Here is a 19,676-nt window from a genome sequence, read left to right on the forward strand (position 1 = left end):
GTTGCTGTTGTTGTCATGGTTTCCTACCCCCCTCTGAAATTCTGCTCCTCAGTCTTCTGAATGTGTTTGTAAAGATGATAATGGGTTTGTTTTAAAGATTTTATTTGTTTATTTTTTAGAGAGAGGGAAAGGAAGGCAGAAAGAGAGGGAAAGAAACATCGATGTGTTGTTGACTCCCCTACAGTCCCTACTGGGGACCTGGCCCGCAACCCAGGCATGTGCCCTGACTGGGAATCAAATGGGTGACCCTTTGGTTTGCAGGCCAGTACTCAATCCACCGAGCCATGCCAGCCAGGGCTGGGGCTTTAATTTAGATTTGTTCTCTCTTAGGTTCTTCCCTGGTCACCCTGGCTGACAGGTGCTGCTCCTCTCTGAGCCCCTGCACAACTTAATTTGTGTCACTCTGATTGACTGTCATCTCCTGCCTTGTTTCACTGTTTGTCTACATGTCAGTGAATTTCCCTTTCCCTTGGTATAGGTTTTTCTTACAAGATAATGGAAAGATGGCATGTTAATGTGTTTCTTAACGTGGCCTGAAAGCCCACTGAAACCTTGTGTTTGAAGTATGTTAAATATAGGTTAGAAAATTCAATTACTAAGTTTTTAAAGTATACAAAGGAGGGCCCAAAGAAACCGCCTCCAGAATTTATTTATAAAGAATTGTATATTCTTGCATGTTTAAACCTCAGTCACCTGCAAAGAAGTCTCCATTTGATGTGCCATTTGATGCAATACACCTATCAAGATGTTTTTTCCACTGCTCAAAACAGTTTGAACTTGTCAATTCTGTTGCCTTTTAATGCTTCTGCTGTTTTTTGTTTCACATCTTCCACATGGGCAAAGTGTTTCCCTTTGAGAACTTTTTCATCTTGGGAAACAAAGAAGTTGCTGGGGCAATAATATCTGGTGAATAGGGAGGGTGTGGCACAGGGGTCACGCCATTTTTGGTCAAAAACTGCTGAACATGGCACTCTGTGGACAGGTGTGCTCATAAGTCACTCTTTATGAAATGGGAAAGCACGTTGAAAGAGTCTTCAAAAAAATTCATTGAAGCTGAACGCAGCCTTTCACAACACTGGCTGGTACACTGATACAGATGGGTTCCTGGAATACTTAACTAGCGGGGGAAGCTTGTGCTGCAAGTGGCCCTCCTTCTAGAAGATAATTCTGGGATTTGGGGGGGTCCGCCCCTTTTTATCAGTGATTCTCAGACTTCTTTGTCTCAGGACCCTTTATAAGTTAAAAAATTGTTTAAGACTCCAAAGAACTTTCATTTTTGTGGATTTTGTTTATTGATATGTAATGCACTAAAAATTACTGAAAAAATTTTAAATCATAAGAATACATAAGCACACATTTCATTAGCCTCTGGAAGACTCTGCTGGATCTTGGTGAGAGAATGAGAGTGAACAAGGCAAACAGTGTCTGAGAATTAATATGGGAATGGTTCTATTTTTTAAATACATTTTATTGATTATGCCATTACAGTTGTCCCATTCTCCCCCATTCACTCCCCTCTACCCTGCACACCCCACCCCTCCCCCATTCCCCCCTTTCGTTCATGTCCATGTGTCACAAGTTCTTTAGATTCTATATTTCCCATAGTATTCCTGCCCTCCCCTGCCTATTTTCCACCTACCGTCTATGCTACTTATTCTCTGTACCTTCTCCCCCCTTCTCCTCCTCCCACTCCCCTGTTGCTAACCCTCCATGTGATCTCCATTTCTATGGTTCCACTCCTGATCTAGCTGTCCTCTTAGTTTGCTTTTGTTTTAGGTGTGGTTGTTAATAACTGTGAGTTTGCTGTCCTTTCACTGTTCCTATTTTTTATCTTCTTTTTTTTAGATAAGCTCCTTTAATATTTCATATAGTGAGGGCTTGGTGATGATGAACTCCTTGAACTTGACCTTATCTGAGAAGCACTTTATCTGCCCTTCCATTCTAAATGAAAGCTTTGCTGGATAGAGCAATCTTGGATGTAGGTCTTTGGATTTCATGACTTGGAATACTTCTTTCCAGCCCCTTCTTGCCTGGAAGGTCTCTTTTGAGAAATCAGCTGACAGTCTGATGGGCATTCCGTTATAGGTGATTGTCCCCTTATCTCTTGCTGCTTCTAGAATTCTCTCCTTCATTTTAATCTTGGCTAATGTAATTATGATGTGCCTCGGTATGTTCCCTCTTGGGTCCACCTTCTTTGGGACTCTCTGAGCTTCCTGGATTTCCTGGAAGTCTATTTCCTTTGCCAGACTGGGGAAGTTCTCCTTTATTATTTGTTCAAATAAGTTTTCCACTCGTGGCTGTTCCTCTTCCCCTTCTGGTACCCCTATAATTTGGGTTGGAACGTTTAAAGATGTCCTGGAGGTTCCTAAGCCTCTCCTCATTTTTTTTGAATTTTTGTTTCTTCCTTCTTTTATGTTTGATTGTTTCTTCCTTCCTTCTGGTCCACTCTCTTGATTTGAGTCCCAGTTTCCTTTCCATCACTATTGGTTTCCTGTGCATTTCTCTTCATTTCAATCAGTTTAGCCTTCTTATGTTCCTCTGATTTGTGGCTAAAATCAACCAATTCTGTGAGCATCCTGATCACCAGTGTTTTGAACTGTGCATTTGATAGGTTGGCTGGCTATCTCTAGTTGATTTGTTCTTCCATTTGAGCCATAATTTTTTGGTCTGGTCACATCTGTTATGTATGAGGGGTGGAGCCTTAGGTGTTCACTGGGGCGGGGCAACCCAGTTGCTGGGTTGTGACATTGTATGTTGGGGCGGGGTCAGAGAGAAAACAGTGGTGCTTGCTCCTCTTTCTCTCTCTCCCTGATTTCAGTTCCCTCTGCCGCTTCCCACAAGCAAATTGGGCCCTTCTGGTGCTGGTTCCTGGGTGGGTGGGCCTGTGTATGTTCTAGGACCCTGTGGGTCTCTCCAAGGAACTCTTTAGTGAGGCTGGGAGTCTCTCCCCACACCCCAACCTGCACGAGTGTTTTCAGTCAGTGCTTTTAGGGTTTATTTCCCATCACTGGGGCATGTCTTGAGGCATTGGAGGTTCAGGGAGAGTCCTTGAAAAGTGTGAAAGCCCCACAGTGTGGGGGGCAGCGGTGTCATCACACTGTCATTCCTTTTGTCATGCAGTGCAGTTTATGCTACAAGATGACATCAATGTGGTGTCTTGGGTTGTGCAGTCTGTCTCACTGTTCGTTTTTGTCTGGTTTATCTGCATGTGAATGTGTGTCCGAGGTCAGCTAGCCACCTTCCACGCCTCACTGGGTCTGCTTGTTGCCACCCTGCACCCAGGTCTGCCAGCCACAGCTTTTTCCTGCCATGACCCCTCTCCACCGGCCTCAGACTCCACCCCTCTTACTGGTCAGGATGAATGGTTGTTGGACTTCAGTACAGTGCAGTTTTCTGTCTGTTCTGGTAGTGTTTTTGTTTCTAAATCTTTGTTCTCCTTAAATTTGGTTGTGGAGGAGGCACAGTATTTCCACCTATGCCTCCATCTTGGCCAGAAGTGAAGCAATCTGGAAATGGTTCACTGAACAGCTGGATTCACTGAAAGGGTATCAGGAACCCTCAAGGGTCCTTTGATTGCAGTTTGAAAACTCCTGGCATACAGCTGTGAGAGGTTTTTAAATTAAAGATTTTATTTATTTATCTTTAAAGAGGAAGGGGAGAGGGAGAGAAATATCAATATATGGTTGCCTCTCATGCGTCCCCTGTTGGGAACTGGACTGCAACCCAGGCATGTGCCCTGACTGGGAATTGAACAGTGGGTGTTTGGTTCACAGGCCTGCGCTCAATCCATTGAGCCACACCAGCCAGGGCCAGATGTGAGAGTTTTTATAAGTGACACTTTTACATCTTTTTGGCAATGAAAACATAAGGATAAAAAAACTGCCAGACATGTTTTCAAAATGCACTCAGCATAGTTTCATTAAACAGAAAAACTAGTTTCTAGCTTTTGTTAAGACATCTTCTTTACCTTGAAAGAACAGGTATGTGCACTTTTGGAATATCTGCTAAGTACACCCTTCTAGCAGACATTTGCCATCCCAGAAAATTTCAACGAACTTGGAACACCAGTATTTTTATGCGAGAAGAGTATACACCTGCTCTTTCAGTTTCAGAAATCTTACATGCATTTGGCCAGATGATAACCTGAAACTTCTTTGAGGTACAAGAGTTTCATGGTTACTCACTGTCTTGTTGTCAGGTTTAGTTAAGGCCCTGTTTAAAACATCCAGTTTTTCTGAAGTTGACCACATTGATGTCATCTTGTAGCATAAACTGCACTGCATGACAAAAGGAATGACAGTGTGATGACACCGCTGCCCCCCACACTGTGGGGCTTTCACACTTTTCAAGGACTCTCCCTGAACCTCCAGTGCCTCAAGACATGTGACATAGCGATTGTGTGAGGAGGCCAGTGTCAGTAAAGTTTATGTGTAAGAGTTCTGGTATTTTCTTTTGATCACCGCGGTGAATCATTTTGAGTACCCTTTGAAATTGGCCCTCCGTATTTGCAGGTTCTGCATCTGTGGGTTTAACTAACTGGGAATTGGAAATACGTGGGGGTGGGGCGGAGGGCAGTGTTACGTTGTTGCTGACATGTACTGCTTAGTTAGGCCTGGGTGGTTGAGTCTGTAGTGAGCATGCACAGATTTTTTTTTCTTGTCCTTATTCCCTAAGGAATACAGTATAACTGTTTACATAGCATTTATAGTGTATTAGGTATTATAAATAATTTGGGATGATTTAAAGTAGATGGAGCAAGGGGAAAGGTTATATGCAAATACTAAGGCGTTTTATATAAAGCAAATATTGTGCCAATTTATAAAAGGGACTCAAACATCCGCAGATTATAGTATCCCTGGGCGTCCTAGAACCAGTCCCCCTCGGATGCTGAGGGAGGACTGTCCATCCTGTCTGAAGGTGGATGGCCCGAGCTATTATAGTAGCATTTTCTTGCTGTTGCCTTTGCCTTCTCCAGGCTGTCCTCCATATTGCCACCGGAGTGAGATTTCTGAAATACAGATCTGACTAGGTCTTTTCCCTGCTTAATTCCTCAGTGGTTCTTCATTGCCATTGGGATAAATTTCAGACTCCTAAGCATGGCATCTAAGGCCTCTTATAGCTTTTGCTGCTTCAGCTTTTTTACTGATGCTTTTCCTAAACCTCACAGACAGACAATTATTAATTTCCATCATCCTGTAATATCAGTACCGTGTTCATACTTCACCTGCACCCGTCATATTGCTCTCGAGGGCGGGCACCACTGGGTTCCTGTGTTGTACTCAGGCACATAGTAATGGCTTCCACCTGGCTCGATAAGAGGACAGCTCCTAGGGTAGGTAGTTCCAGTAGGATTATCCTACAATATTAATTTCTTTTCTTGCCTTTAAAAAAAGATATGGACAGGTAAGCAATAATGAAACTACTACATAGGCCTAAGACATCTAAAATCTCTGAGAGAATTCTTGGCCGGGTGACTTGGTTGGTTAGAGTGTTGTTCCAGTATGCCAAGGTTGTGGGTTCAGTCCCTGGTCCAGGTGTATATAGGGGGCAACCAATCGATGTTTCTCTCTCTAAAATCATTAAACATATTTTTAAAAAGTTTTAAATGTCTCATACAAGCTTTCGCTACATGCGTGTCCACACACGGTCCGGAGCAGAGGTTGGCCAGCTGGCCTGCAGGCCCTACTGGAGCTGCTGTGGCCCTCCCCCGCCCCGCCCCCTTTCCAGTGGTGATGTTGACGGCTCTCAGGCCATGGTTTTCTGCTCCCAGTTTTCAGGACATGTTGCAGTCTCCCAACCACCTTCAACGCCAGCCACCACTTTATTTCCTTTCGCTTGGGCAGGGGAAGGTTATCTTTCTAAACATTCCAGTTGAATGTTCTCAAGACTGATTACATTCAGCATTTTTAAACTTTCATAAAAGCAGCCTTTTTTCAATAAAAAATTATATGTCTAGAATCCTTGTCCCCTGAACACCATTAAAAAAATAAGCAAAAACATAGTAAAACCAAACCTTAACAGCTCCTATTCAGAAAGGTTTTTTTTGTTTGTTTCTGGTTTAAACAAATAAAGCAGATGAACTTAAAACATGAAAAACTGAATACTGTTTTGTTTTCTTGGATTTTTACCTTAGGCTTTTTCTTACCAGGGACACAAAATTTTTCAGCTTTTCCCTTTTGTCTTCTATTTTTAAAACCTTCTATTTTAAAAAATTGGTAGATACCTAATTTCTGGTTAGAAAGTCATGGACTGCCCACGCTACAGGAGTCTGGGCCCAGTCGGGAGAACAAACCACAAGGTGCTGTGGGCAGGTCAATTTTACTGTAAGAATCATTAACTGTAACAGAAATGGAGCACTGTGAGATCAGCCACTAAGAAGTAAGGAGAATGAAGCCCAGGGAAAGATGCCCAGCATCACTCAGCCTTCGGGATGCAAAGCAAACTACAGCCAGCTCCTTGCCCCCTGCCCAGCTCTAAGTGTCCGTTTTTTGCATATTTTTGGGGGGTTCCATTTTCTTGGTTCTCTTTTGCAGATGTTAATTATGCTTCTGCTGAGTCTCCTGTGACTGCCATGGCCAAGTGTTTTTGTTTTGTTTTGGTAATCCTTTTAAACGTTTTCATTTTTCATTTTATCTTGCTCATTTTTTCTCTGTCGTGGCCTGTATGTCTCTGACTGTATTTTCAGCAGTGTCCACTTTCTTCTCTTCCACTGAAACTTTTGTTTTTGTAATGGTGTAATTTTTCTTTGTTTACTTCTACCGAGTACTGGTTTCATTTTATTTTTAAAATGTTTTACTGTCGGCCCTGGCTGGTGTAGCTCAGTGGATTGAGCGTGGGCCTGCGAACCAGAGGATTGCAGTTCGATTCCCAGCCAGGGCACATGCCTGGGTTGCAGACTGGTTCCCTGCAGGCCAACTCCCAGCAGGGGACACATGAAAGGCAACCATACATTGATATTTCTCTCCCTCTCTCCTTACTCTCTGAAGATAAATAAATAAAATCTTTAAAAAAAAAATGTTTTACTGTCTTTCCCCTGAGCTCTCCCTTTAATCTCTGCTGTCGGTTTACCCTTGTTTTGTAGAGTGAGCAGACTGGGAGAATCCTTGTTAATGATCTTGGTTCTGTGACAAAAAATTTTCTGTTCAGTGGTCTTCATCTGCCACGTTTCCCCTTTCCCTCCCCCATTCCTTTTTCCCACTTTTGTTGCAGTATTTTTGCAATAAGATCCTGTACAGATTTTATTTTGTATAGATTCTTTTTATTATTGTTCTGATAAAGTCTTGCCTCTTCAAATGAAAAGTGTTACATGCTGGAGCCAGGTCGTTTGGGTTTGAATCCTGGCTCTGCCACTTACTGGGACTCTGAACTTGGACAAGATGGTCTGACCTTTCTGGGCCCTAGTTTCTTCTCCATGTAATGGTGATGATAACCTCAAGGGTTGTTGAGGCAATTCAGTCAATTAAATCATACAGATCTCTTAGAACTGTGGCCGGTTCATAGTAAACTAGCATGAATAGGAGCAATATTAATTATTTTATCCCTCATATTGACTTGCAATTAGAAAATACACAATTATACATAGAATAATCTAATATATTGCATGTTTATTAACTACTTAAATCTGCTTAGTCATGCAGAAAGTCAGAATAGGAGGTGTGCATTCAGCAAAAATGTCATAAAAAATTGATGAGCTTTTCAGTAACTTGTTTGGGAAGCTGGATGATAAATAGTATGTGATAACTTCTAATTAGCTCACCTCAAAATACTCAAGGAGACATGCTCAAGAAATGCTTTGTGGCTTTTGCTCCATGTAATTTTGTTATAATTGAGTTCCATATCCATTATGGCTAATATTGAAAGGTAGGCAAAATTCTGACATTTCAGGCAAAAAATTGTTGCCTGGGATAATTCTGAAAAACAAAAACAAAACAACCCCAACAGATTGTAGGATGTTTTAGAAATGACAGGAATTTGCTTCATTGAGTTCAAATTTTAATTTTTAATGGCTAATTAAAAAAACCTAGCTTTATGTACTTACTGCCTTTTTACCTTTTTTTAAACGCATACTATTACTGACTGAATATTCAGCAAACAGATAATTTTTGAATACCAAGCAGGGATACAATGGTGAACAAAATAGACATGATTCCTGCCTGGATTAGCCAGAATATCAATATTTAACAAATACTGTTAGGTTACAACTGTGCTATGTGGTGGGAGGGGGACACAGGGGCTATGGAAGTAGTAACAGGGAGACCTGTAGGGTGAGTGGGAGTCGGTTAGATGATGTGCTGGGGTCAGGAAGGCTTCTGTCTGACGCTGGGGGAGAATGTGGCAAATGCAGAGCTCTGAAAGACATTCAGTGTTGCAGACTCGCAGGGGTGAGGTGGGAAGAGAGGCTGGAGATATGGGAGGAGAGGTGGGCAGGGGCCAGATCATGCAGAGTCTTAATAGGCCTTGTTAAGGAGTTTGAGACTTTACCATAAGAATAGTGGGGAAATTTGCAAAATGAAACTAATTCACATTGGCTGCTACGTGGAGAATGAATTGGAGAGGAGCAAGAGTGGATATGGGAGGCTTATTAGTGGGCTATTGTCCAAGCAAAAGATTAGAGTATAGTGAGTTGAATTAGGATGGTGGTAGGATGGATTCAAGAAGTATTTAACAGGTAAAATTCATAGGACTTGATACTCGATCATATTTGGAGGGGGGAATAAGAGCGAGAAGGGCGTTAGTGACAAGGCTAATTTCCAGGTTTCCAACAGAAACATTTGTGAAGGTGTTGCCCTTTATTGAGACGGCGAACACTGGAGAAAGCGGAGGTGTGCAGGGGAGTCTGAGCATCTGAAACATCTAGATGGTCACGCAGAGCAGGAAATTAAGTACATGGATGCAGGACTTAGGAAAGATCTAGATAGAATATAGAAAGTTTGGGATAATGATGGTGAATGAAGTCACGAAAGTGGACTGAGATTGCCTTGGGATATCTGAGGAATGAGAACTGTAAAAAGCCTCAGACAGTATCCCAAACTTCTCTCTACATTTAAAATTTATACACACACACACACAAATTATACCTTTAGAATATATTACTTTTTGGAATGTGTACTAACTATATTAATTATGTCTACAGTAGGGGGCATATAATTAGAAATATATTAATTTATTTAATTTTAAATGAATACTTCTTAAGTGTTGGTATGTATTAGAGACTATATTATTAAATGTGGATGATTCAGAGACCTAAGTCATGGATTCTGCTTTCAAATTGCATGCAGATTCTTTGCAGAGACAAAAATAAACAAGATGCTTTATAAATGCTGTGATAAAGGTAAGCATGGGCTGTTATGGGAGCTCAGACAGCCACAGTGTAGGGCTATAAAAGGCAAGCTTCCTGAAGGAAGTGCAGTTTGAACAGAGTCCTGAAAGGTGGGTTAGCATTGCTAGACAAAGAAGGCAGAGAAAGGTCTTTCCCCACCGTGCTGCGTCTCCTCACAGCTTCAGGCGCCAGTCGGGAGCCAGATCGGGTCATGGTGCATTGAAGAGGGAGCAGGAGTGGGAGGTCAGACAACTCCTAGGTTGGGGTCTGAGTGTGATTGTCTTAGTGTCCTCTGCCTCGCAGCATCCGTGGCACTTAGTGTTTGTGGCAGTAGCTTTGGACCTAAGAGAGACACCTCCTTCTCTAAGATGAACCTGTGAGGAGGACGGAGTCGAGATGGCTGTGTGTGCCCTCCTCACGGCAGAGGGCTCACTGCGGGTAGCTGCGGCTCCTCGCCCTCGAGACTTCCTCCGGCTGTGTGAGGAAGCCGAGGGCATCCCCACGGCCAGAAACGCTCTCGGCTTTAATCTGTTAAGTTTTTATGTTTTATCTTAGTCTTTTTTAGTTGAGTATATGATACTTGTATCTTAACATCTTTTCAATGTTATGTGTTTCCCATGTGAAATTCTTAAAATATTTTCATAAACAACATCTTAAGTGACTAAATAACCTTTTATTTGGATGTCTATTTGGACATTTATTTGAGCATTTAGTTTAAAATTCTCTTCTTTAACTTTTAATTTTGAAATAATTTCCAACTTACGAAAAAGTTGCAAAAATATTGCGAAGGATTCTATGTATTGTATCTCCAGCTGGGTTGTGGCAGTGCCTATCAGAAGCACTCCATCGCAGAGTTACTCTCTCCCCTCTGTAATCAGTAAGTGTCTCGTGGGGAGATACTTTAACACTATATATGATCCCACTTCTCAAAATTTTACCATTCTTTGATTTTTTTAGCTGAAGTAGTACTAAAATGTTTGTTAAATGGTGATTTTTTTCTAATTACCTTATTTCTTCTGCATTCATTAGTTGACATTCTAAAAGAGGGTTTTCTCCTCTCCCACTTATTACATTCTTTTTTAAAAAAAATATCGATTTTATATATAGAGAGGAAGTGTATTTGGGGCAGGGAGAGAGAGAGAGAGATCAGTGTGAGACAGCACCATCAATCAGGTGGGTGCCTCTTGTTCTCACACTGACCAGGGACTGAACCTGTGGCCTAGGTGTGTGTCCTGGTGGAAAATCGAACCCACGACCTTTCAGTGCAGGGGACGACGCTCCAACCAACTGAGCCATGTTGGCCAGCGCTCATTTATTACACTCTTATTTAATGGGTTATAAGGCTCCAGATCTGGCCATTAGGAGCTGCTCCAGCTGGCCTCTCTTTTACATGTTCTCACTCTCTGAGCATTTTCCTGCTTTCAGGCACAACAAATGTTTTGCCATCTGGTAAAGCAAATCCTCATCTCATTATTTTTTACTTAAAAAAATTCTTAGCTTCTCTTGGGCATGGAGTCTTCGAATTAACTTTAGATTTTAGAAAAATCAATGGATTTTGACTGGAGTTGGGCTGAATTTACAGAGAACTGACATATTTCCATTACTGAACCTTCTCACTTAGGAACCTGTTATATCTCCATATGTATTTGGATCTTTTATGTCTTTCAGTAAAAATCTTGCCCATTTCCACTCAAGTTTATTTTTAGATATTTTATAGATTTTGTTGCCATCATGAATGAAAATTTTTTTCTAGTTGGTTATTGCTGATACAGTTTTTAAGATGCTTTTGGTTTAATCTTACAGTCACCTACTTTATTGAACTTACTATTCTGATGTTTTTACAGTTGATTCTCTTGGCTTTTCTAGGTGGACAGTTACACAATCTGTAAATGATAACTTCTTATCACTTCATTTAGACTATTCATATGTAATTTCTGTCCTATGTTATCTCATGGCTAGGATATCTGAGTGAGGGTGGAGAAGGGTGATCCTGGGAAGTCTTCTGGGCTGATGTTGCACTTCAGGGGAGTATTGAAGACTGTGCAGCAGCTGAAATAGGGTGGTGAAGAGTGTATTCTAGACAGGTCTTGGGCAGAGAAACAATAAGGCACTATTCAGTGAATAGAACGGCTAGGCATAGGACACAAACGAGGTTGGGAGAAGCAAGAGGTGGGTTGGAGAGTAAAGAGGGGCACAGTCAGAAGCTGCTAGCCTCTAAGAGCAATTACTTTATTGTAAAGGAATTGAGAATTAAATCAAAGATGTGTTAGGGAGAATGACCCACCAAAAATGTTCATACCCCAGTTCCTGGAATCAGTAAATAATTTACCTTACATGGCACAAGCTGCTTTGCAGATGGCATTAAGGCCATGGACCTTTAAAAAGTGAGGTCGGGGAGGGGGGATTTCCTGGATTATTCATGGGAGTCCACTCTAATCACATGAGCCTGAAAAGCAAAGAAGTTTCGCTGGAAGCAGAAGCAAGATGTGGTAGAAAGAGGAGCTGGAGAGATTCAGAGTGAGAGGAATTCAACTCACCTTGGCTGAAGGGGACCGTGTGGAAACATGAGAAGGAGTGCAGGAGCAGACGGCCCGGAAATGAGGGCCCCGACCCTGCAGCTGCGAGGAGCTGAATTTGACCAACGGCCTGAGAGAACCTGGAAGCAGATTCATCTCTAGCATCTCCAGAAATCCCTGCTGACCACTTGGTGTTGACCTTGTGCGACTACGCAGAGGACTCAGCTGAGCCACACTGCATCTGGACTGTTGGCCCACAGAACTCTGCGAAAATAAATTCATGTTATTTTAAGCTGCTAAGTTTGTGGTACTTTGTTACAAAAGCAGTAGAACCCTACCTAGTACTGAGGGGTTGAATAGGGAAATAATGTCAGATTCCCTGTTATTAACAGACCGCTCTCGTGCCGTGTGGGAAACGGGTTTGGGAGAGTGGAAATCTGGAGGCAGGGAAACTTGTCTTTGGAAACACAGTGGTGGTGAGAATGGAGGGTAGTGACGGTGGGGAGGGGATATGATCTGACACTTATTTGGGAGGTTGGAATTACAGGAATTTAGTCGTTGGCTGAAGTCAGGAATGAGGGAGAGGTGGGACTCGGTATGACTGCTGAGTCCTGACTTGGACGCCGTGTGACTGGTGATGCTGTTTTGTGACACAGATGAGCAGATTGGAAGGTGCTGTGTCATAAACTTAAAGGTAACTCCAGGTTGTTCTTCCTTTGGAAATTCTCCTATAAATTTTTATTTTAAGCTAGAGTATGTCAATAAGATGATTGCTTTGTCTTTTAAGAGCTAAATTGGCTTCGTTTTGTGGTTTTGTGTTTTTTTCAGGTCATGTAGGAAATCATAAATCATGTGAAGATGGGACTCTTGGTGTTTGTGCGCAACCTGCTGCTAGCCCTCTGCCTTTTTCTTGTGCTGGGATTTTTGTATTACTCTGCGTGGAAGCTGCGCTTGCTCCAGTGGGAGGACTCCAGTAAGTATGGTCCCTGTGGCCCAGCCTCAGGGGAGCATGTCGCAGATGAACCGTTGGGTTTTCGTGTGGCTGCAATGCGCTCATGTTCTTCAGAAATGGGCAATGAGACTAAACTGGCCATTTCTGCAATTTAGGCTTAGAAATTGACTACCACGTTTGTTGCTGTGGGTTACGAACTGAAAATAGAAACAACTGCGTGCCATGGCGAATCCCTTTGTGAACCCAGTGAAAATGTGCTGTTCTTCAATAAAAACTCTAATAGTATCAGTACTTCTAGTCCTTAAATGTTGCTCTTTTTATTTACTATAGCGTGTTGCTGTACCTGTTTGCCATTTATTGTTTTAGGGTTTGGTAGTGAAGTTGGGGTTTTTTTACCCTTAAAACTTAAGTTTTACCTTTTCTTTGAATTTTCAGTTTAATATTGTCTCTTTTATTTATCCTAAAGAGATTCTGTCTACTTAATCTTTTTAGCCTTTGCTGGCACTGAACTTGTACCTGAATGGAAGAACGCCCCACCTCTCCCAGGAGCTCCTTTCTTCCATTTGTGCCTAAGGTCTTACATGGTACCCGGTATGTTTGGTACAGCTGCCTGAGCCCCTTGGACCTGGTTTCGATTCATCCAGTGTTGCCTGTGTGTGGTTGTGGGCCGGCAGTTGAAGGGCTCCTGCTGAGTGACAGCAGCCCTGCACGTTGTTTTGGGCAGTAGCTTGAAGTATCACATAGTGACCAGGAGTAGGTTGTTTTTCTCGTTGGTTCTTTGGTCTGAAGGCTCTCTGATCTTGTTGTAAGAAATATAGGGTAGTTTGATTCCTAGTTAAGGTCTCTTCTCTAAAGTAGTTTTATTTCCATAAGCAACTACCCAAGACTAGTGTAGAATTCACTTGAAAGTGGAGTCAGTTTCTCCATATGAGGTTGAAATGGGTTGGAAGAGCAGCTGGCATTTGGCCTCATACTGAAACCTTAACATGGGAACCACTGCTATGAAGTAGTTCATTTATTTCTCGCCTGCCCAAACCACTGAAGCAGTTTGAAGCCAATTTTAACAATACAGTGTTATATCTTTAATGTATTGTTTTATATGGAATGTTTAAGTGCCTCTTCACTGCTTAGCTTATAATTATTCCTAATTACTTTGTGTTTCCAGAGTTTATTTAAATGTCAGTGTTCCAACTTATTTTTAAAATCAAGGAGGTGACCCAAAATACAGAGTGTTTGTGTTAGTGCAGTGCAAAATTCTGTAGTCAGAGGCATTGTCTGTCTCCACAATGTGTACATGTGTCTGTATCCACAGAATAGATGGAGACACATGCAGGGGGTGGGGTCTCCTTTTCTGACTAGAGCTACTGCCCTGCAAAAGGCACACCGAAGGGTTAAGTGTTTTCCTAGGAAGTCAGAAAAGACATTAACTTCAATGGGAAGACCTGTTGTGTGTCAGGGTTTAGGGTAGGCAATTGACACATTTAATTTTATTTAATTTACTTCTTACAAATGAACACTCTTCAGAGGAAGTCAACAGTGTTCATAGTTTCTACATGTAATATCCACAGTGTCCATTGTTCAGTAAGTTATTAGACATACAAGCCAACAGGAAAATGTGATCCATTTTCAAGGATAAAAACAAGATATGATTCATCAAATGAGATGGCCCAGATATTAGACTTAATGAAGTAGCTATTATGAATAGTATAAAAATTAAAGGAGAATAGGGTGAACAACAAGTAGCCCCAGCAGAGAAATAGAAATGATGAAAAGGAACCAAATGCAAATTCTTGAACTGAAAAGTATAGGAAGTAGTAAACAACGGGCAAATATAAAACACTCCTTTTTTTCCTTTCTTCTCTTAATTTGCTTAAACAACTAATGATTGCCCTGCCCAGTGTGGCTCAGGTGGTTGGAGTGTCGTAGTAACCAAAAGGTCACAGGTGTTCAGTTCTGGGTCAGGGTGCACACCTATGTTGCAGGTTCAATCCCCAGTCAGGGTGCATATGGGAGGCAACCAGTCGATCTTTCTACCTCACATCAGTGTTTCTCTCTCTCTAAAAGCAATGAAAAAAATGTCCTTGGGTGAGGATTAAAAAAAAAAAGGCAACTAATTGCTTACACCAAAAACGGTAACCTTGTAAAGTGGGGTTTAGAACATGTATGAAGTCTGTCCAGAAGGTATCCAGCCACCTAATACGAAAAATATAGGTATTTATTGAAAAAGATACAAGAAACATTGTACATAGGACAATGATGCCTCAGTCCCCTTCAGAGTAGGCACCTTGGGCCCTCACACAGTTCTCCCAATAGCCATCAGTTACCCCATTGTATTTTCCTGAATCTCATCAATGGTCTGAAATCTGTTCCCTTTCAAAGGTGATTTTAGTTTTGGGAAAAGCCAGAAGTCTCAGGGTGCTGAGTCACCTGGGTGATTTGAGGTTTCACCAAATACCCTGCACGAGAAGTGCTGCATGAGCGGGTGTGTTGTCGAGGTGAAGCTGCCAGTCACCAGTGGCCCGTAGCTGTGGCCTCCTGAATTATCTGAACAGTCTGCAGAGAATGTTTAAGCTTAATGCAAAATCTGATGCAGGTTCATTGCTCTACTCAGTCATTTTGACTGCGACAGCCACAGCACACATGCTCACTCAGTGGCGTGTACCACCCCCACTGACTGCTAGTGCAGTGAAGTTGGCATTGTTCACGGATGCACATTTCAGTCCCCTCTCCTTGGCTGCCAGTGTACATCAGTGTCATCACACAAACCACTCTTGTTATATTAACAGTGGCTGGACTTTTTCCAGACAGACCTTGTGTAGTATGGTGTGACTAAGGACTTCAAGGTTGATTGACCATTTAAAATTATTCAACATAGACTTCCATTCTTCTATTCAACAAGATGGAGGCATAGGTAAATAAAAAGAAGGACAACAACAAATTAAAAAACAAAAAAACAACCAGGACTGCCAGAAAATCAAACTGTATGGAAGTCCAACAACCAAGGAGTTAGAGAAAAAACATTCATCCAGACCAGTAGGAGGGGTGGAGACAGGAAGCTGGGACAGAGAAGACAAGCAGCAAGGCAGCAGCTGGAGGACTGGGTGGGCGAGGCAGCAGCTGGCAGACCCACAAGTGGTCCCACATTTGCATTCAGATAAACCAGGAGGAACAACCAGAGTGAGCCAGACCACACAACCCAGGGTTCCAGCGGGAGAAATGAAAGCCTTAAAACCTCTGGCTATTAGAACCTGTGTGAGTTGCGGCAGTGGGAGAAACTCCAGTCTCACAGAAGAGTCTGTTGGAGGGGCCCACGGGATCCTTGAACGTACACAAGCCCACCCACCTGGGAGTCAGCACCAGAAGGGCCTAATCTGCTTGTGGGTAGTGGGGGAAGTGACTTAAAATGGGGCAAGAGACTGGCAAGCAGCACTGATCCCTCTCTGACCCCTCCCCCACATACAGCACCACAACACAGCAAAGTGGGGGGCCACGCCCTGGCAAATGCTTAAGGCTCCACCCCTTACAATGCAACAGGTGTGTGAGACAAAGAAATATGGCCCAAATGGAAGAACAGATCAAAACTCCAGAAAAAGAACTAAGCGACGAGGAGATGGCCAACCTATCAGATGCAGAGTTCAAAACACTGGTAATCAGAATGCTCACAGAAATGATTGAGTATGGACACAAAACAGAGGAAGAAGTGAAGGCTATCCAAGTGAAATAAAGAAAAATATACAGGGAGCCAACAGTGACAGGAAGGAAGCCGGGACTCAAATCAACGATTTGGAGCACAAGGAAGAAATAAACATTCACTGGAACAGAATGAAGAAACAAGAATTCAGGAAAAGGAGAGGCTTAGGACCCTCTGGGATAACTTTAAATGTTCCAATGCCCGAATGATAGGGGAGCTTGACAGAGAAAAGGAAGAGCAAGAAATTGAAAACTTACTTGAAAAAAGTAATGAAGGAAAACATCCCCAATCTGGCAAAGGAAATAGACATGCAAATCCAGGAAGCTCAGATAATCCCAAAGAACTTGGATCCAAAGAGAAACACACCAAGACACATTTTAATTACGTCACCCAAGATTAAAGATAAGGAGAGAATCTTAAAAGCAGCAAGAGAAAAGGAGACAGTTACCTACAAAGTAGTTCCCATAAGACTGTCAGCTGATTTCTCAAAAGAAACCTTACAGGCAAGAAGGGGCTGGAAAGAAGTATTCCAAGTCACGAAAGGCAAGGACCTACAACCTAGATTACTCTGCCCAGCACAACTTTCATTTAGAATCAAAGGGCAGATAAAGTGCTTCCCAGATAAGGTCAAGTTAAAGGAGTTCATCACCACCAAGCCCTTATTACATGAAATGTTAAAGGGACTTGCCTAAGAAAAAGAAGATCAAAACTAAGAACAATAAAATCACGACAAACTCACAACTATCAGCAACTGAACCTGAGAAACAAAAACAAGCTAAGCAAACAACTAGAACAGGAGTAGAATCACGGAAATGGAGATCGCATGGAGGGTTATCAACATGGAGCAGGAGGGGAGAGAATGGTGGAAAAGGTACAGGGAATAAGCATAATTGGTAGGCATAAAATAGACAGAAGGAGGTTAAGAATACTTTAGGAAATGGAGAATCCGAAGAACTTAGATGTACAACCATGGACATGAACTAAGGAGCATGCTGGAGGGAGGGCAGTTCAAAGTGGAGGGCAATAAAGGGGAGAAAAAAATGGGACAACTGTGATAGCATAATCAGTAAAATATACTTAAATTTATTGAGACTTGTTTGGTGGTCTAATACGTGGTCTGTCCTGGAAAGTGTTCCTTGTGCACTTGATAAGAAGGTATATTCTACTGCTTTTGGGTAAAATGTTCTAAAAGCATCTGTTAAATCCATTTAGTCTAAAGTGTCATTTAAAGCTGCTCTTTGCTTGATGTTCTGTCTGGCTGATGTATCTGCTGATGTCAGTGAGGTGTTAAAGTCTCCTGCTGTGTTACTATTGCCATTGTATTGCTGTCAGTGTCTCCCTTTGTGTCTGTCAGTGTTTGCCTTGTACAGTGAACTCTTCCTACATTGGGTGCGTAGGTGAAACAAATGTTTCACAACATATTGAATTAGAAACTGGTGAAAATCCAGATTTTTAAAAAAATTGTTGTATTTATTAAAATTAAAAAAAATTCTCACTGAAGACAGTTTTTCATTACTTTTTACAGAGAGAGGAAGGGAGAGAGAGAGAAGCATCAATTGGAAGGGGGAATTAGACTTGCAGCCCAGGCATGTGCCCTGACTGGGAATTGAACCCACAACCCTTTGGTTATGGGACAGTGCTCCAACAACTGAGCCACATGCCAGGACCTGATTTTTTTATGAAGTTGTAAATTAAAGAGATTAGCATAAATGTAAAACTATTCTTTTTCTACTAAGTTTTTTGTTTTAGAAAATATTTTTTGTTAAAATGATACTGTACATGGTAATATTTATTTGATTTATTATTAATTTTAAGTGAATTCATACATTTTAAATTTCTTAGTTTTAATTTTCTGTGTAATAAATAATATAATTATTAACCCACATACACAAACACTCTTTGGAATGAGTCCTCAGTAAGTGTTAAGAGTGTAAAAGGGCCTGCTACCAAAAGTTGAAGAACCACTGTTTATTTTAGAGTCTTCAAAAAAGTGGAGTTCAGGGATTGGTGGACTTGCAGAAGGAAGAGTGTACAGGAATTGGTTGACCTTTGTTTTATTTTATTCATTTTTATCCTTACCCAAGGACATGCTTATTAATTTTAGAGAGAGGGGGAAGGTGGGAGAGAGAGAGGGAGAGAAACATTGATCAGTTGCCTCTCATCTACTTCCAGGGAATGAATCTACTTTCATCTACTTCCATCTACTTTCAGGGAATGAATCTATAGCTTAGGTATGTGCCCTGACCAGGAATCGAACCCACAACCTTTTGATTTATGGAACTTTGTTCTAAACACTGACCCACACTGGCCAGGTGGAATCGGTTGATCTTTACTTGTGGATTCCCAATCATGTGGATAAGACTGTTGTTGAACTGCAAGCATTTCAGAAGCATGGTAATTGAAGTGAAGCTGTTACAGTCGTGATTGTTTGGCTTTCAGAAACTTGTATAATGATGTGAAGCTGACATTGATTTATTTGCATGAGTTTAAACCTAGTTCTGGTGTTTACGTGTTGCTAAAGAAAAAGAACGATCAATACTCTCTTAGATGGTTAGGAACCTTTTATTCTCAATGGAAAAGATGGGAAAGATTAGAAAGCATAACTCTTATAACTCAACAATAAAAGGACAGTCCAGTTTTTAAAAAGGGGCAGACGACCTGGGAAGCCATTTCTCCAGTGAAGATATACCAATGGTCAGTAAGCACATGAAAAGGTGTCTAACATCATCAGTCACTAGGGAAATAGAAATCAGAATCCCAGAGAGATACCACTTAACACCTCTACACCCACTAGGACGGTTACAATCAAAATGACAGATAGTAACCAGTATTGGTGAGGATGGAGAGAAAGTGGAGCCCTCCTACACCGATCATAGGAATGTAAATGGTAAAGCCACTTTGGAAAACAATCTGCCAGTTCCTTAAAAAAGTTAAACATAGAGGTACCATTTGACCCAGTAGTTGTACTCCTAGTATAAACTCAAGAGAAATGAAAACATGTCTACATTAAACTTGTACGTGAACTTTCTTAATTTCTTAGCAGCATTATTCGTAATAGCCAAAAAGTGAAACAGCCCAAATATCTCTCAGGTGATGAATGGATAAATGAAAGTGATGTGTCTGTATAATGGGATATTATTCAGCAATAAAAAATAACGAGATACTGATACATTCTACAACATGAACGAACCTTGAAAA

The 19,676-nt window shown here is 41.6% G+C and overlaps 1 protein-coding gene across 5 annotated transcripts in view; it reads left to right on the plus strand.

The window, feature by feature from the left end:
• Window positions 1–19,676, plus strand: part of ST3GAL3 (ST3 beta-galactoside alpha-2,3-sialyltransferase 3) — a 191,320-nt gene that overhangs the window by 6,004 nt on the left and 165,640 nt on the right. For all 5 annotated transcript variants that reach the window (XM_037069696.1, XM_037069695.1, XM_037069697.1 and 2 more), the window contains exon 2: window positions 12,664–12,808. In XM_037069696.1, coding sequence (XP_036925591.1) covers window positions 12,694–12,808 — 115 coding nt within the window. In that variant the 5' untranslated portion in view covers window positions 12,664–12,693. The remainder of the gene's footprint in view (window positions 1–12,663; window positions 12,809–19,676) is intronic.

This window comes from Sturnira hondurensis, unplaced genomic scaffold, assembly GCF_014824575.4.
Source record: "Sturnira hondurensis isolate 20B ecotype Veracruz unplaced genomic scaffold, ASM1482457v3 Scaffold0018725, whole genome shotgun sequence".
NCBI classification, from domain to species: Eukaryota; Metazoa; Chordata; class Mammalia; order Chiroptera; family Phyllostomidae; genus Sturnira; species Sturnira hondurensis.